General features: G+C 41.6%; 1 protein-coding gene across 12 annotated transcripts in view; it reads right to left on the bottom strand.

The window, feature by feature from the left end:
- Positions 1–18,113, bottom strand: part of LOC104109030 (mediator of RNA polymerase II transcription subunit 15a) — a 70,385-nt gene that overhangs the window by 9,247 nt on the left and 43,025 nt on the right. For 11 of the 12 annotated variants that reach the window (XM_018775118.3, XM_018775105.3, XM_018775117.3 and 8 more), the window contains 3 exons: positions 2,449–2,560; positions 2,177–2,297; positions 279–1,670 (listed from right to left, as the gene is read on the bottom strand). In XM_018775118.3, the coding sequence (XP_018630634.1) occupies positions 279–1,670; positions 2,177–2,297; positions 2,449–2,560 (1,625 nt within the window). Of the gene's footprint in view, positions 1–278; positions 1,671–2,176; positions 2,298–2,448; positions 2,561–3,463; positions 3,806–18,113 lie in introns of those variants that run through there. The other variant, XM_009618211.4, reaches the window with a different exon arrangement.

Below are 18,113 nucleotides of genomic sequence, written 5' to 3'. Positions count from 1 at the left end.
TATTTTACTTAAAAACCAAATGCATATTTCGGATCTCATTCTTTCTGAGTTTCCATGATAGTATGGTCAAAGCTGAACAAAACAGCAACATCACACTTGGTTACATCTCTACCTCTCAAGACTAATCATTCCAAAATAATTGGTGTACTTCCAAGAAAAATGTAAACCAGTGGTTCAAATAGTTAGACGTCCTATTATTCTTCACAGAGAAAGTAAGAGAGGTGGAAAATTTCTAAGAATGCCAAACTGCTAAAGCTTTTATTAAGAAAAATACTTACTTGATGAGGCTTCTGGTGCGGCTCTTTGTGGTTGATATAGCTGCTTCTGCTGTTCCATTACATTCTGCTGTTGAAGCAAGGGGCCTGATGTTTGAAGCCTCTGTTGCATTTCCCTTTGCAATTGATTTGTCTGTTGCTGCAAACCCAAAGGTGGTTGTAATTGTCCTGGTTGTGATTGACACTGAGACATCATTTGCTGTTGCGCTGGCTGCGACTGAGATTGTTGACCTTGACTTGGTAACAAGGTTGTACCACCCTGCAGCATTTGTTGCTGTAGAGGAACTTTTGATTGTTGCAACATATGGATAGGGTGCTGATTAGATGGCACGCCAGAGTTACCAGGTTGTTGACTTCCAGTCAACTGTTGCTGCTGGACCCCAGCAATATTACTTTGAGAGCCCAACTGCTGCTGATGCATATTTTGAAGATTGTTTTGCTGATTAAGTAACTGCTGCTGCTGCAGATTGCTATAGTTGTTCTGTTGGCCCACTATCCTCTGCTGCACATCAGGCATTGTGTTTTGTTGGCCTATTAGTTGGTTCTGCTGGAGATTTGCAGCATTTGCCTGCTGTGCAATCAGCTGTTGTTGCTGTTGCTGTTGTTGCTGGTGCTGTTGGGCTGGTAGAATTGGTTGCTGTAGCATTGGCGATTGCTGTTGATGAAGCATGGGAGCCTGCTGCTGTCTCATAACTGATTGTGATCGTTGGTGAAGTACAGACTGAGTTGACTGTTGAACAGTAGACTGTTGGTTCTGCTGAAGGTTGGACAAAGAAGTTGATTGCATTGAAGAAGGTTGCATCATAGTTTGCTGAGAAGATTGTATCTGAGTAGGCTGTAGAAGGTTTTGTTGCTGTTGCTGTTGCTGTTGTTGTTGTTGTTGCTGCTGGTCCTGCGGCTGTTGCTGCTGCTGCTGCATGTGAGATTGCATCATGGACTGTTGCGTGCTTCCTGGCTGAAATTTCTGCTTCATCATTTGATGATGCATCTGCTGCTGGTAAAGATATTGCTGTGTTGTCTGGGACTGCTGCTGTTGCTGTTGAGAAACAACTTGTTGTCTCCCCTGCATCTGCCTCTGAGAATTAGCAACCATATTGGAAGGCATGCCTTGCCCAATGGCATTTCCTACGGAGTTTTGACCAACATTTTGCATGTTTTGCATGGTCTGCAAATTTGCATTCTGGCCCATGACATTTGGCATGGTAGCCTGCGTCAAATTGCTCACAGGAGGAAGTGCAGGAGTCAAACTTGCAGAATTTTGCAGCCCAGTTGATGCCATGTTGTTCTGAATGTTCTGCTGCAACAGTGGTTGCCGTGTTTGAGTTTGATTGGCCACCATAGGTACAGGAAGTTGCTGTGCTTGGCTGTTAACTTGGGACTGCATGTTGTGGGATCCTACAGAAATGAAAATAAAACAGTCAAGATGCTTTCAAATAACTAACAAAACATAGCAAGAAAAGCTAGCAAGTATTTTACAGTTTAAGATACGAGAAAAAGGAGCCATTGCTTTGCAAAAACTGATCCCAAAATACTAAATGAGAACTCTGATTAAGTTCTTATTATTACACAAATAAACAACAGTATGTAGTACTGTAAATGATCCGCTTTTCTTTTGTTCCTTTTTTTTTTCTTTTGGGATAGCTAAGAAAGGACGAACAGTCAGAAAGTAAATAAACAGCAGTTTAAGGGGCTAGGACTCTGACCTAGAGCACAAAGAATACTTACGAAGAGTAGTCACCTAAAATATTACAGATAACTCAAAGATTAGTTCCAGTACGCTTCGTAGCTACACAAAGCAAAAAATTTCAACAGCGGAACAAAGTAAATTAGGTATATAAAGCATCCTCTCAGACAAAAGATTTGCATATGTAAAATACAGCACATGATGTTTCATCACTTACCTGGCCCAAGGGCATTCTGACCACTACTTGCAGCATTGGGCTGCATAGAATTATTAATAGGATTTTGAGATTTGGTCTCCATAGTAAGCATCTTTAAAGATATTTTCCGCAGATAATCTTGCTGCAATATTAAATAAATTTGAGTTAAAAAATGAACACAATGTGTCTAGATGACTGGAAAAGATAAATCCATGAACACAAGCAAGAATAACGTCAACAACGTGGAAAGTTGCATTTGTTCAAACAACTATAAATAAGGTTATACTGCATACCTGACTTGTAGCAGCAGTATAGATCTTTTCCTCAAACCTCACTGCAATTTTCTTAAGCTCCTGAACTCCTTCTTGCCCAGAGACAGGAAGATGCCTCTTTAAGGTCTCCATTCTATACAGCCATATCAATAAAAAATCAGCTTAAAATCTAAAATAGCACAATCCTGGTAAAAGTTTTTTAAAAATAAAAATATTTGACATTACATCCTGCTGTGACAGTGAAGTTAAAGGCTTGCTTGAAGCACGCTTAGGCCCTGAAGCTTGGTGAAGCCCAGGTTGTGTGCTTCGCGCGCTTAATTGGCGCTTTAGTGTAGGTTTCAAGGTACCTGTCTTTAAGGGCACTATAGCGCATATATATAGCTTAATTACAGTGTTTCCATTCTTTTCCAATAATTATTATTTGTGTTTATACTTTATAGTTACAGTTTCTTGCACAACGTTTCTACTTTTCATTTTTTCTTCATTGGCGTTTTTCTTCACTAAAGCCCAAGCTTAAATTGCGCTTTGCTTGAAGCTCCAATATACTTTTGACTACTCTGGCTGTGAAAGCCTAAAACCTGTTTAACAATGTCAGTTATAATCCAATCAATAACTTGTGCTGCAACCTGTCGTTTCACCATATTTAGAACAAAATGTAAATCATAGAGTAATATCTATTCTATGGCATAAACTCCTAGTAGCCCACCTAGTAAGCAGCGCGGAGCTAAAGGTAAGGAAGGGGTCGTCCTGAAATTACACTGTGCAAGTAGGGTAAAAAACAACTATTTTGTATATACATATAAACTGTTGAATCCCCTTAACATATGGGAAGCTCTAGTACAGGAGTAGCATTTTTGTAGTTTTTTGAATCCCCTTGTTAGAATTTCTGGCTCTGCTACTACCAATAATAAGAATACCCAATTAGCCTGCAGAAGTGAGTTTTCACGTAAAGGAACCCTAAATTCAAAATTCAAAATCATTGATATATAAAAAACACGTGCAAGCTGCAAAATTAGAAAAAAGGAAAATTACTTACATCTTGTTGACGATCCTTTGACGAGAATCGGGTAAAAGTTGAGTGCGCCAATCACCGGAATCCATAGCTCCGGCGGGAGGTCCGGCAGCGGCAGCACCTTCAACACCCCCCTGAGCTTGAGCTTGAGCCTGAGCAGCCCTCCAATTATTCCCATCCATATCTCAATTTTCTGATCGAATCAAATTCCTTGCTTCCGATCAAAGAAAAATGAGAACTATTTTTCCAAAAGAAAAATACAGAATACAGAATCAGATTACAAGCGTATACATTTCCTCATGTAAAAAAAGAAAAAAACAATTGTCAAAATAGCACTGTTATTAATTTTAAATATTTATGCGTAGACTGGGTCGAAACTGGCGTATTGTTTCGGCTTTTTAAATGGAGAAAAATATATTATCTGACTACACACGTGTCTGTCTCTCATGCGAGCAGCCGCCGTTGAGTCAAAATTTAGAATTTGGGCCATTTTACAGTATTTGGCCCGTTAGTCCGCAGAAAATTTCGAGGACGTGCACTAATAGCCGATTTTATGACCCCTGTTTAAAATATACCCAAAATTTACATTTTTAAAAAAATATTTAGTTGCTTTAGAACCAATTCAGACTCGCAATTCAGACATGCGAGTCTGAAGTTGAAAATTTTAGGTCTTGAAGTTTTCAAATTCAGAATTATGGATCGAAACGTAAGCTTTTCCAAAGCACGACTCTAGACCTAAATTTTAATTGAAGTTTAAATTCATACTAGAGATTTGAAGTTAGGCTTTGACTAAGCTCTAGCTTCAGACCCAAAGATTTGAAGAAGAAAAAGCAGATGCAGCAAGTTCAGTGTGAAATTTGTCAAGATTGCCTAAGCTTTAAATTATTTTTTTAAAACTAAATATATTATTGTATACGGTCGAAATCGATTTCGGTCTTCGTACGATTGGTCGAGATGGGAACATAATGGACCGAAGAGCACCGTCTTCATAATTTCAGGATAAGATCCGAAGTTGGGTCACCGAGCTTCGAGTTTCAGGGACCGATCAATACGGAGCTCGAAGTCATTATCGAGGTCGAATCCAAATCGAACCATGATACGAAGCAACGTTATCGAGCTTGAGAGCCAAAGACAGAACAATGCTGAGCCCGAATCAATACCAGGCCCCGAGTCAAAATCGAGCTCGAATCAATATTGAGCTCGATTCAGTATCAAGCTCGAGTCAATATCGAGCCTATAGACAAAAACCGTTACAGCCGCACTAAGGGAGAGAATCTCAGCAGCAAAAGAGGAAAAGTTGATTTAGCATGGTTCCCCACTATGTATTTTTAATTATATCTAAAGTAGGATCCCCCACTATAAGAGGGATGGCTATTATCTCTATAAAGCAACAACTATGGGGGCATTAAAAACACCATAACTCAGATACTGTGCATATGCTCCATATTGAGAAATTATCATTTTGAGACAACCCACACCTAAACTATTGCTCGTCCCCGAGCAATCAAACCGCACTCTAAAAGGCCTAACTTCACTGAGCGACTTCCCTACTCGTCACACCAAGAATATTTCACATAAATTGAGGACATTAGCGCAACATCTACACCTCAAGAGTTGAATCCCTTTAGCCACGCAATGTTCCTAACCGGCTTACTTACTCTAATTCATAGGTCCAGACTTACCTCTCCTTCATGAATCAAGTGCATGCTCATAACAAAAGAGACTCGTTTCATAATCAGTAAAATTTACACACACTGAGGAACTTTAAAAGGAACAGAATTTACTCACCCTCAGAAATGATATTCTTGTGCCACAGAAAACGCACCATAGGCTTGTCCGTAGTGTATGACTCTACTAATTGAGCTCACTCAATCTAGGATCAATTAGGACTTTATTTGGATGTAATGTAGGATGCATGTTGGGTAGGATATATTTGGATATAATAGTGACTACACCTCCCTAAGCACTTTAATACATTTATTTTACAATCAAATCCACACCTAAGTTAAACCAATATTTTCATCTTTAACACCACATATACCACCCCACACTTCTTCTTTAAACACAATCACCTTCAAAAACCACCAAAGAATTATTACCAATCAACATAATACACTATTAATAATGTTTTTTTTTTTTCCACAAGTGGCTTTTCCAACAAGATATACCTTTCTCCTTATTTCCCTAGTTTCACTCAAAAGCTCCACCAACTACCCTACACTTTATCCTTTGTAAATTCATAGTATTTCAAGTGCTTACGAGAGATAAATGGTTAAAAAAGATGGTCAATTCAAACAAGGGATAGGGCTTGTAATGTAGTTGCCAAGGAAACAGGATTACAGGCTCAACGGGGTTAACTATGGTACATAGCAAATAGGTGGGTGGAGTATGTATATATATGGTTTAACAAAGAAATGCCTATATCATTTTCCAGACTAAACAAGACTACCATTTCGCTTTGCAGACACACGGGGTAAGTTCTAGGCATTAAATATCGTGCACAGAATATAACAAGCCTCGCACACACATGACATATGACTCATTCCAGATTAGATCATCAAACACTCAGATCAGGGTACTTAAGCCAAATTAAGAACATACATTTTAAGGTCTTCTTACAAGAGTCAACAAATGAGCCTACGCGTCACACTAAAGTAACCGCTATATTCAAGGCATTACGAAATTACGGGATCCTATTCTAATTCTGCCCATAGCCCATAAGTTCCTAACTAAAAATAAAAAGCTAACTACACCCGGTTCAAATAAAACCCTTGGAAAAGAACCGTGGTTTGAAGAAAAACTAAGGGGGAATTGATACACTACTACAAAAGAAAATCTTTTTTTTTCTTTCGACGTTAGTCCCTCAAGAAACCCGTCGTGATGTCCATCGGCGGGCCAAGTCGAAATTGATTTATACAAATAAACTACAAAATTATCTACATACAACATACAACAAAGTATCCCCCACCCCATACTTAAAAAGATGGCATGTCCCCATATCATACAAAGTAAAGTAATGTGAGGTAAAGGAACTTCCCTGGTGGATCAGTCTTGATCGGAGATAGTGCCAGGGTCGAGATGACATGCTCTCCCCAGCACACGCAGCCAGCCCATGATTTTCTTTTCTGACTTCGCATTTTGGGTGGCCAAAACATCAACTCTGGTCCCCAATTCTGTGATGGAAGTGCGCAGTCCTGCCATGTCTTGTTCTAGGGTTGTCATTCGCGTGCTCCGTCTGCCCCGGGATGGTCCTTCAGCCACTGCGGCTTGTTCCTGTGGGGGTGAAGCAGGTTCAACCTCCTCCTGCCCTTCATCGCCTTCTTCCGATGCATTAGAATCATCATTATGAGTTGCCCCTGGTGCCACACCGGGTCTTTCCCGATGGTCACTTTGTCTGCCCGGAACTTTGCTTCTTTCTTTACCATGCCATCCGCATTTGGGTTCTTAGGCACCCTTGCTGCCCGACATAATCTAGTAATCAGAGAGGGGAAAAAGAACCCATACCTCTTCTGTGGTGAACGGACGAACATCTCAGACTGAATAACCTTGGCCACATCAAAGTCGTGGCCATTCATGAAGCACTATATCAAGGCAGCTCTCGGACCATTTACCTCTGTGGTGTTGTGGGATGGCAGCAAGCGACTGTTGATGATGTACAACCAGCACTTTCCTTCAAAAGTGAGTGAGGAAGAGTGTAACTTCGATCCCAGCACAACCTACACTACCTCTTTGTCTGGTGCACAGATAGTTCTGAAAAACTTGTTCCATGTGATGGGTTTTCTCCTGTAAGTATCATAGAAATCCTCATCCCCATTGAATTCAGGTAATCGATACACTCTCCTGATGGCTTCTATCAAGGAATCCACCCTCATGTGTCGCACAGTGCATATTTTATCCTCATGTTCGGGGCAGTTGGCATAGAACTCCCGAACAAGCATCAAGTTACCCTCCTCCGGCTCTTCAAAAAAGCTGTCCAATCTACGCCAGATCAACCTGATACATATTAGGGCACTCATCCTGGAGGGACGCCATGTCAATACCCCTTTTCGGTACAGGTTTTTTAGTGGCCTTCAAACTGAAATGGTCTTGGGGAAGCTCTGGAGACAAACCTGGTATGATCAAACTGAGCTGCATTGGCCCGTGCCCATCCCCGAGATGAGCCTCCATGACCACTTGATAAGACCCCGGTAACGCGTCTCTTCCTTGAAGGTTGCATGTTACCTACACAATAAATACTACTATCAGTGGAGAGCAGAATATGTGTCCCAATGGCGGTTACTCAGACTTCACTTGCACAATTGGTCACAATTTATATTCACCACTCATTATGGCAAATCAACAAACATGTCGTGTGCATATTTTCCCCCAAGTCACCCAAAGACCCAATTAGACTACCATTCCTCACAAACCCAATAATGGATTCCCCCAAATCAACCAATTCAAATAGCCTCCATATACCACACATAAACCACGATCCAAATCCCAGACAAAAGTACCTATGATTTTACTACCCTATACAGAAAAGAAAAAAGAAAAATACTAAGAAAGAGGAATAAAATCATGTACTTACTTGGATATCTTGAGAAGAACGGAGGTGGGAGAGTGGTTGAGTGGAGAAGAGAAGGAAGGAGAAGAGTCTTGTGTTGAAAGGAAAATATGGGGGAATGGAGGGGTTTGTGTACTTCTATTGGACACTTCAACTTGCCCGCTCGTTTGTGGGTGGTACGATGTGGCTACTTTGTGGCGAACTCCATACTTTTCCAACAGACGTGCGAACGCTCTATTGCAAAAATGGGTTCCACCATCACTGATTATGGCTCTCGGGGTTCCAAAACATGTGAAGATATTTTTCTTTAGGAAACTTGTTACCCCTTTTGCATCATTGGTTGGGAGAGCTACCGCTTCGACCCACTTGGAGACATAGTCAACCGCTACCAATATATATTTGTTACCATATGAGCTGACGAACGGCCCCATAAAGTCGATCCCCCACATGTCAAAAACCTCCACCTCTTGAATTGTGATCATCGACATCTCGTGATGGCGATATATGTTATCTGTCCTTTGGCATTCATTGCAACTTTTGACCCGAGCATGGGCATTCTTGAACAGGGTAGTCCAATACAATCCCGATTCCAACACTTTTGTTGATGTCCAGATTTATCCAAAGTGTCCACCATATGGTGAAACATGGCAAGCCTACAAAACAGAAGGTTGATCTTTCTAGGGGATACACCTCCGGATCATGTTATCTACACATATTTTAAATAATAGAGGTTCGTCCCAATAATAGGCTCGACAATCGCGGAAGAACTTTTTCTTTTGAATTGAGGAGAGTTCATAAGGTACAATACCGCTTGCTAAATAGTTAGCAATATCAGCATACCATGGAGTCTCCTCCATTGTCACAACAAGTAACTGTTCATCTGGAAATGTCTATGTTATGTCTTTAACCTCCATTCTCTTTTCAGCTCCTTCCCATCTTGAGAGGTGGTTTGCCACTTGATTGTCCGTCCCCTTTCTGTCACGGATTTCCATATCGAATTCTTGTAGCAAAAGAACCCTGCGAATCAAGTGTGGCTTTGACTCCTTATTTGCTATCAAGTACCTAATTGCTGCATGGTCAGTATAAATAATAACTTTTGAACCAATTAAGTACGACCTGAATTTGTCGAAGGCAAACACTACAACTAGCATTTCTTTTCCGTTACAGTGTAATTGAGTTGTGCACCGCTGAGCATCATGCTTGCATAGTAAATTGGGTGCATCATCTTATCTTTTCGCTACCCCAAAACTGCTCCTATAGTATAATCACTGGCGTTGCACATGAGCTCGAATGGTTGCTCCCAGTTGGGTGCAATAATGATGGGTGCAGTTATCAGTCTCTTCTTCAACTCCTAAAATGCCAACCTGCAATCATTAGAAAACACAAAGGGCTAATCCTTTTCAAGAAGTTTACATAAAGGGTTAGCAATCTTGGAAAAATCTTTTATGAATCGCTTGTAGAACCTGGCATGCCCAAGGAAACTTCTCACTTCCTTGACTGAAGTGGGTAGTGGCAATTTCTCAATCACATCAACCTTAGCATGCTCGACCTCAATTCCCTTACTGGACACTCGATACCCCAAAACTATTCCTTCTTGTACCATAAAACGGCACTTTTCCCAATTCAGCACCAAATTTGTCTCCACACATCTTTTGAGCACTCTTCTTAAATTGTGAAGACAATCTTCGAATGAATCCCCCACCACAGAGAAATCATCCATAAACACCTCCATAATATCCTCCACCATGTCAGTAAAAATGGCTAACATGCACCGCTGGAATGTAGTCGGTGCATTGCAAAGTCCAAAGGGCATTCTCCGAAAAACAAAGATGCCATATAGACAAGTGAAGGATGTTTTCTCTCTGTATTCCGGGGTTATTGAGATCTGGTTATACCCCGAGTATCCATCAAAGAAACAGAAGTGGGACCGCCCAGCTAACATGTCTAACATTTGGTCAATGAAAGGCAATGAGAAATGGTCCTTTCGAGTGGCTGTGTTCAGTTTCTGATAGTCCATGCAAATCCATCACCCCCGTGACTGTACGAGTCGAGATCAACTCGTTATTCTCATTTTGTATGACCGTCATTCCTCCCCTTTTCGGCACACATTAGACAGAACTGACCCAGTTGCTGTCAAACATGGGGGAGATGATACCCGCATCCAGCCACTTGATCACTTCCTTCTTTACTACTTCCTTCATATTCGGGTTCAGCCATCGTTGATGTTCCCTGGAAGGTGTGTGCCCCTCTTCTAGAAGAATCTTGTGCATGCAAAAGGCTGGGATGATACCCTTTGTCTGCCATGGTCCAACCAATGGCAGTCTTACATTCTTGCAATACCTGCAATAATTGCTCTACCTACACAGCTAGCAAACCGGATGATATAATAACAGGCAAAGTAGAATTAGGCCCCAAGAAAGCGTACCTGAGGTGGGCTAGAAGCGGTTTCAAGTCCAGCTGTGGTGGCTCCTCTATTGATGGTTTTGCAGGTGGTGTTGCTCTCTCTTCTAAGCGTAGGGGCTCGAACTGAGGTTACCTTTTCCAGAATCCTTGACCTTCGAGAGCCATGACCCACTCTGCCAACCATTCACTGTCCATCTCTTCCAAATTCATCAAGCAGGCTTCTAGTGGATCCTTGACATTAAGGGTCTCACCCTCTTCTTGCAGTATCACATCCACGACCTCTACTAGTGAGCATTTTGCAAATTCACTGGGTCTCCTCATGGATTGTTGAACGTTGAATATTATTTCTTCATTGTTCAACCTCATTTGTAACTCTCCAGTCTCATAATCAATTAATGTTCTCCCAGTGGCTAAGAATGGCCTTCCCAGAATGATGGGTATCTCTTCATCCACCTGACAGTCAAGAATAACAAAGTCTGCAGGAAATACAAATTTCCCCACTTGCACAAGCACATCATCAAGAATTCCTGCCGGTCTTTTGACTATGCGATCAGCCAGTTGCAGCAACATTGAGGTCGGTCTAGCTCTGCCAATGCCCAGTTTTGTATAGATTGCCAAGGGCATCAAGTTTATGCTGGCTCCCAAGTCACACAATGCTTTAGCAAAAACATAACTCCCAATAATGTATGGAATAGTGAAGCTACCTGGATCAGACACCTTTTGGGCCATAGATCTTGTCACTACCGCGCTGCAGGTCTGTGTCAGAGTTAGAGTGGACATGTCCTAGAAGTCGAATTTCCGCGACATCAGGTCCTTCATCATTTTTGCATACCTTGACATTCCCCTCAAAGTATCCATCAGTGGAATATTCAATTAAATCTGTCGAAGCATTTCCATGAATTTCCTTTATTGATCATCTTTCTTTTATTTTGCTAATCTATGAGGGAATGGTGCAGGAGTCAACATCTGTCCACTACTTGATGTCTTTTCTTTGTTGGAAACTTCTGGCACAATAGGTGCCACCTGTTCTGAGACTTGTTCATCGTCCTTCTCCTTACCCTTGTCAACCTGTGCTTGTTCAATTATAACCTCGATGAGCTCTGCTGACTCATCTTCCTCTAATGTAACCGGCGTAGTTGGCGTAGTCTCTCTCATAAATTGAGCAACTTCTTGCTCTCTGTCTAAATCTCTTCCATTTCTGAGACTCACTGCCATTAGCTAATTTGGGTTCTGTTCCTTTGGGTTAATATTTGTATCTGTAGGCAATGTTCCTTGGGGGTGATTGTTCAAGGCCATAGACAGCTGTCCCAGTTGAGTTTCAATGCCTTTGATTGCTGAATCATGTGCTGCTAACTTTTCTGGCATCTTACCATTTGTTCCAGTGAGTTATTGCAGCATACCCCTGATTTATACCATGTTGTTGTCATGTTGTTGATGAGGTGGTTGGTAGGCCAACTGTTGCTGGTGCTGCTGATTATAGCCATGCTGCCTTTGATACGGTACAACTTGACCTTGTGGTCGTGCGCCTCCAGAATTGGGGTTGTGTTGCGGTAGGTTGGGTCTGTACTGCTAGTTTGGTACTGATTCCCATTGTTGCCCACCTTGCCTTTGACCTCCAAAATTATTGACATAATTCATGTCTTCTCTCAAGCCCTGGTTGTCATTCTCTCCACTCCACGAGCACACATATGACTGGTTTACGCAAGGAGTGCACAATCCTCCATTTGTTGTATCAACAATGTGCACTTGCTTTGTACCCATCTCATCAATTTTCTTTGTCAGTATGCTCATATGAGTCATGAGAGTGGCTATATTCTCTGCATGGAAACTGTTTGGGTCAAGAGCAACATAATGCATTATTGGTGTAAGTGTCGTACCTATAGCCATCCAGCTTAAATTTTGAGCCATCTTGTCAAGAAGAATCTTGCACTCTATGAATGTCTTGCTAAAAATGTATCCCCGGCTGAAGCATCTACATTGGCCTTCAAACTGTCTGCTAAACCCATGTAGAATCTCTGTCCCAACATCTGATCTGGAATGCCATGGTGTGGACACTTCACTAGCATACCCTTGAACCTCTCCCAGGTTTTTTGCAAGGTCTCAGTTGGTTTTGCCTGAACTGTAATATCTCATCAATCTGCCTTGCAGTCTTGTTGGGAGGATAAAACTTGTTTAAGAACTGTTTCAGTAATTCTTCACAAGTGGCAATAGAGTTTATTGGGAGCGAATTCAGCCAAGTTTGAGCCTCTCCAGTCACAGAGTATGGAAACAATAATAGCTTGATGGATTTAGGGGTCACATTCGATTGTATTTGGGTTGCACATATTGATAGGAAATTCTTCAGATGTTGTTGTGGGTCTTCAATGTATGTCCCGGAGAGCAGTCCCTTATTTTGCAATAGATGCAACATGTTGTTGGTGATTTGGAATGTCTACGCTTGTATCTGAGGTGCAACAATGGCGGTGGCTAGGTTATTAGCAGTTGGCTGTGCCCAATCATAAAGAGCATCTTCTGGCACAAGATATGCCACCACTCCATTGTTTAGGTCAACCCGATTATTCCTATTATTTTCATTGACATCGTCCACGTTGTCGATTTCAATTTCGAGTTTTTTTTTTGTTGTAACTGTTTGTTCTTCTTGTTGGCTCGATTTAATGCCCTGAATGCTTTCTCGGGGTCTGAGAGTCCTTCAAAAAGTTCACTAGTCTTCGAAGAGCTTCTAGGAATACAGCTGAGTCACAGGATAACTCAAACGTGAGAATTTCAATGGAAAAATTTGAACATCGTAAGAAATTGATCTAAGTTAAGAATCCTAGCAATTCTTCTAAGTTGTAATAAATAACACCGTTAAGTCCCCGGCAACGGCGCCAAAATTTAATCACGCCCAACTATGCATTGTAAAAAGGACTAAGCGGTCGCTGCAAATATAACCCGGTTCAAGTCCGGAGTCGAATCCCACAGGGAACTAACCTATTTACTACAACTTTAAATAATGCTAATGATAAGCTCAGACAACTTCAGGATGCAAGAGTTTTATGAATAATCAGTGGAATTTATTTAGCTAAGGACAAATAACAATAAAATTAGCAATAATCAAGACTAAAATTAAATTCAAGGGTAAAAGGATCTAGGGCTATTGATTTTCCCAATTGTCGGATTAATTCTTAACTCTTTAGCTATAATCTCGCCGTAATACTCTATGAGGATTATGAGTTCCAGGCTACCGTAATTATCTCTCAATCAATTACGATAATTCACTAGAAGCATTCTCTCGAACTACTCTAGTTAACAATTTATACAACTCTAAATTATCCCACCAAAGCTTCGTTATTTCTAACCCCACTTATAAATTTAAGTAATTAGTCTCTTAACTTACCCAAAAGTGGTATTGTTCAACAACAATCTAACCAAGTGTTCTCTCTCAAGCAACACAAGGTAACTAGACACGATTAATCAAGGGCCCTTTCAATTAACCACAATACAATACGTAGTTGAACAATCATAGAATAAACACGACTCAATTATAACAAAATAGAGTCAAGACTTCATCCAACAATTGGTTCCATCAACCCTAGATAATAGATTTAGCTACTCATACTAATGGAAAACAAATCACCGAAATAATTCATAATTAACAAATAGAAGTATAAAGAAGAAGATGAAAACTCTAAGGAAATTATCCGTCTTCTCTCCCTTGTTCTTCCCTCTAAAATCTTCTAAAACCAGTTATATCTGACTTCTGGGCGAGTTTAGGCTTCATATAGGTTTAGGTTAGTCGCCTAGGAAATTACATAATTAACCTTGCGTGTTTGGCTTTCGTCCGCCCGTTCGCGGCCGTGGATTCGACCGTGGATCCGGCCGCGGATTTCCACTGCCTCACTGCCTTGAGTTCACGAACCAATTCGCGGCCGCGCACCTGGAGGGGTTATCTCGCTTGCTTTTCTCGCTCCTTTTCGACCGGGTTAACCTTCGATTTGCCTTTTACACTCTATGTTGACTCCAAAACACTCGTTAGCTCCCTCATAGCTCGGAGTAGCTCCTGCAAAGCATCAAATTCTTAATTAGAGCATTTTGTTATCTTTTAGCATTCAAATATCAATAAAGTGCGGCTAAATTAGAGTGTAAGTAGTGTCTAAGTTACATAAATATAGCCTACTATCAAGCTTTATACATTATTTTCATCTAGCTTATTCATAAATTACCCTCCCTTCAACTTCATTAGTATTTTCATTCTTGACAGTCAATACTATATATTTTTGCTTATACGATTTGTATCAAGATATACCACGTACCCTTAGAACTACGTACAAATTCAACTCTATCCATTTTTCGGGTAAACAGTTTGGCGCCCACCATGGGACTAAGGATAACAATGGTTATTTGATACGAATCTGCAAAACACACCATTTTACGCTTGCTGTTGAAAGTGTCTTTGATTTCGGATTAGCAACAACGAATTTTCAATTAATGGTCTTACCTATCGACAACGAAGTTGGCCTTCAAGGTGAGAACAACAACTTAACGCCCAGGGCCGAAAGGCTGCTTGTCGATACTGTTGGGGCCCGAGTCGAAGTACCATTAGAAGTTAATTCGCATGTGGCTATTGACGCAAACCAACATTCTGAAGCTGAAAATAACATTCATGGTGGTACTCGATCTGCAGCTTGAGACACACATAACGTTAAGGAAAACGGAATTAGCTTCCGTATGATTTTCGAAATGTTGCAAGCTCAACAAGTAGCGATAGCTCATTTGCAGAGTCAAACCCAAGTACCGAGCAGACCGAAGCCCAGTCCACCCCGAGAAATCACCCATATAATGAAGCCAGCTATAGTAAGGTCAAATGAGCAAGAATCAGGGACTAATCCCGAAATTGCTAAGATACTCGAGGAACTCACAAAACGGATCGAAGTAAACGATAAAAAAATGGAAACATATACCTCAAGGCTCGATCAGATCCCGGGAGCACCACCAATGTTGAAAGGTTTGGATTCCAAATAATTCGTGCAAAAGCCTTTTCCTCCGAGTGCAGCTCCAAAATCGATCCCCAAAAAATTCCGCATGCCTGAGATTATTAAATATAATGGGATGACCGACCCCAACGAACACGTCACCTCTTACACGTGTGCCATAAAGGGTAATGATTTAGAAATGATAAAATCAAATCCGTGTTGTTGAAAAAATTCGGAGAGACTCTTTCGAAGGGAGCAATGATTTGGTATCACAACCTACCACCAAATTCCATCGACTCATTCGCCATGTTAGCAGATTATTTCGTAAAGGCACACGCATGGGCCATAAAGGTCGCAACGAGGAAATCAGACCTTTTCAAGGTAAGACAAAGGGATAATGAAATGCTAAGGGAGTTCGTGTCCCGATTTCGAATATAATACATGGAATTGCCACGGTCACAGATGATTGGTCTGTTCAAGCTTTCACCCAAGGGTTGAACGAGTGGAGTTCGATAGCATCACGTTAGTTGAAATAAAGTCTGATCGAGTATCCGGCCGTGACCTGGGCAGATATGCATAATCGATATCAATCGAAGATCAGGGTCGAGGACGACCAACTAAGAGCCCCCTCCGGTTCAGTACATCCAAACAGGTTGGTAGTTAAGAACCAGAGGGACATCGACAAGGAGCAAAGGTCGAACAGACCCCGATATCAACCATATACCGTAGATCGAAGGAATAATGGTTCAGGACGCAATTCTGCTCGGAACAATCGAAGAAGTTATCGAGGACAGAGTTCTCAGGGACTTATGAGAAAAGTGGTTTTAACAAGTATGCCGATCCCACAGAGGCACCTCGGTCATAGGAATATAACTTTAGCATCGTTACATTGGGCATTGTATCGGCAATCGGAAGGATCAAAGATACTAGGTGGCCCAGACCCATATAGACCGATCCTTCCCAAAGAAACCCAAATTTGATGTGCAAGTATCATGGCACGCATGGTCATAAGACCGAGGATTGTAGACAATTAAGGGAGGAGGTAGCCCATCTATTCAACGAGGGCCACCTTCGAGAGTTCCTCAGCGATCGAGCCAAGAATCATTTCAGAGAAAGGGATGTCAACAGAAAAAATGAACAGGAGGAACCCCAACATGTTATTCATATGATCGTCGGTGGGGTCGACATTCCACAGGGACCCATGTTCAAATACACTAAGGTATCAACCACTAGGGGAAAACGAACCCGAGATTATGTGCCCGAAGGCATTTTGTCATTCAACAACGAAGAAGCAGAAGGCATTTCTCAGCCCCACAACGACGCTATGGTAATTTCTATCTTATTAAATAAATTTCAAGTTAAGCGTGTTTTAGTGGATCTAGGTAGTTCGGCGAATATCATCCGATCAAGGGTCGTGGAACAGCTCGGCCTATAGAATCAAATCGTGCCCGCATCTGTGGTTTTAAACGGCTTCAATATGGCCAGTGAAACAACTAAATGGGAGATTATTCTACCAGTGAACGTGGCTGGAACAATTCAAGATACCAAGATCCACGTAATCGAGGGTGACATGAAGTACAATGCCCTACTCGGAAGGCCTTGGATCCACAGTATGAGGGCAATCCCTTCGACCCTCCACCAAGTGATGAAATTCCCGACGTCGGACGGTGTAAAAATAGTGTACGGGGAGCAGCATGCTGCAAAGGAAATGTTTGCAGTCGATGAGGTAACACTGATATCGACACTATCAACCTCGGAAAGGTCGAGCATCAAAGGTAAAGAGGAAGTCAAATAGCAATCACAGCTATCGGCCTCGACCGAATCGGGGAAGCAGGAGATAGAAGAAGAATAGGAGGATTTTCTGACCCCTCGAACTTTTATTGTTCCTGAAGGTTCCGATGCTACCAAATCAATGGTCGAAGAGCTGGAATAGGTTATATTGATTGAGTACCTGCCCGAGCGAAAGGTATACCTGGGAATGGGATTAAATCCCGAACTCAGGAATAAGGCTTATCCAATTTCTTATTGATAATATAGATTATTTTGCTTGGTCCCACTTAGGCATGAAAGGGATCCCACCGGAGATAACGACGCATCGGCTAAGCCTGGACCCCGAGTTCAAACCGGTGAAGCAAAAGAGGAGACCCCCGTCCGAGATAAAGCACGCATTCATAAAGGATGAGGTAACTAAACTTCTCAAAATAAGGTCCATTCGGGAGGTGAAATATCCCGAATAGTTAGCCAATGTAGTCGTAGTTCCTAAAAAAAGGAACAAACTTAGAATGTGTGTAGATTATAAGGATTTAAACAAGGCGTGCCCCAAAGATTTTTTTCCACTGCCTAACATCGATCGCATGATCGATGCCATAGCCGGCCATGAGATTCTCGATGCCTATTTTGGGTACAATCAAATCCAAATGAACCCGTAGGACCTAGAAAAGACTTCATTTGTCACCAAGTATGGAACCTATTGTTATAATGTAATGCCCTCCAGGCTAAAAAATTGCAGGAGCTACTTACCAACTCCTAGTAAATAAAATGTTCGAAGAACAAATAGGAAAATCAATTGAAGTTTATATTGACGACATGCTAGTTAAGTCCCTGCACGCAGAGGACCATTTGGTTTATTTGCAGGAAACGTTCGAGATTTTAAGGAAATACAACATGAAGCTCAACCCCGAGAAATGTGCTTTCGGGGTCGATTCGGGCAAGTTCCTTGGCTTCATGGTATCGAATAAGGGGGATCGAGATCAACCCCGATAAAATCAAGGCC

Source organism: Nicotiana tomentosiformis, chromosome 4 (genome assembly GCF_000390325.3).
Source record: "Nicotiana tomentosiformis chromosome 4, ASM39032v3, whole genome shotgun sequence".
Lineage (NCBI taxonomy): Eukaryota > Viridiplantae > Streptophyta > Magnoliopsida > Solanales > Solanaceae > Nicotiana > Nicotiana tomentosiformis.
The sequence above is the reverse complement of the archived record's forward strand: the minus strand, read 5'-3'. Positions and strand labels throughout refer to the sequence as shown.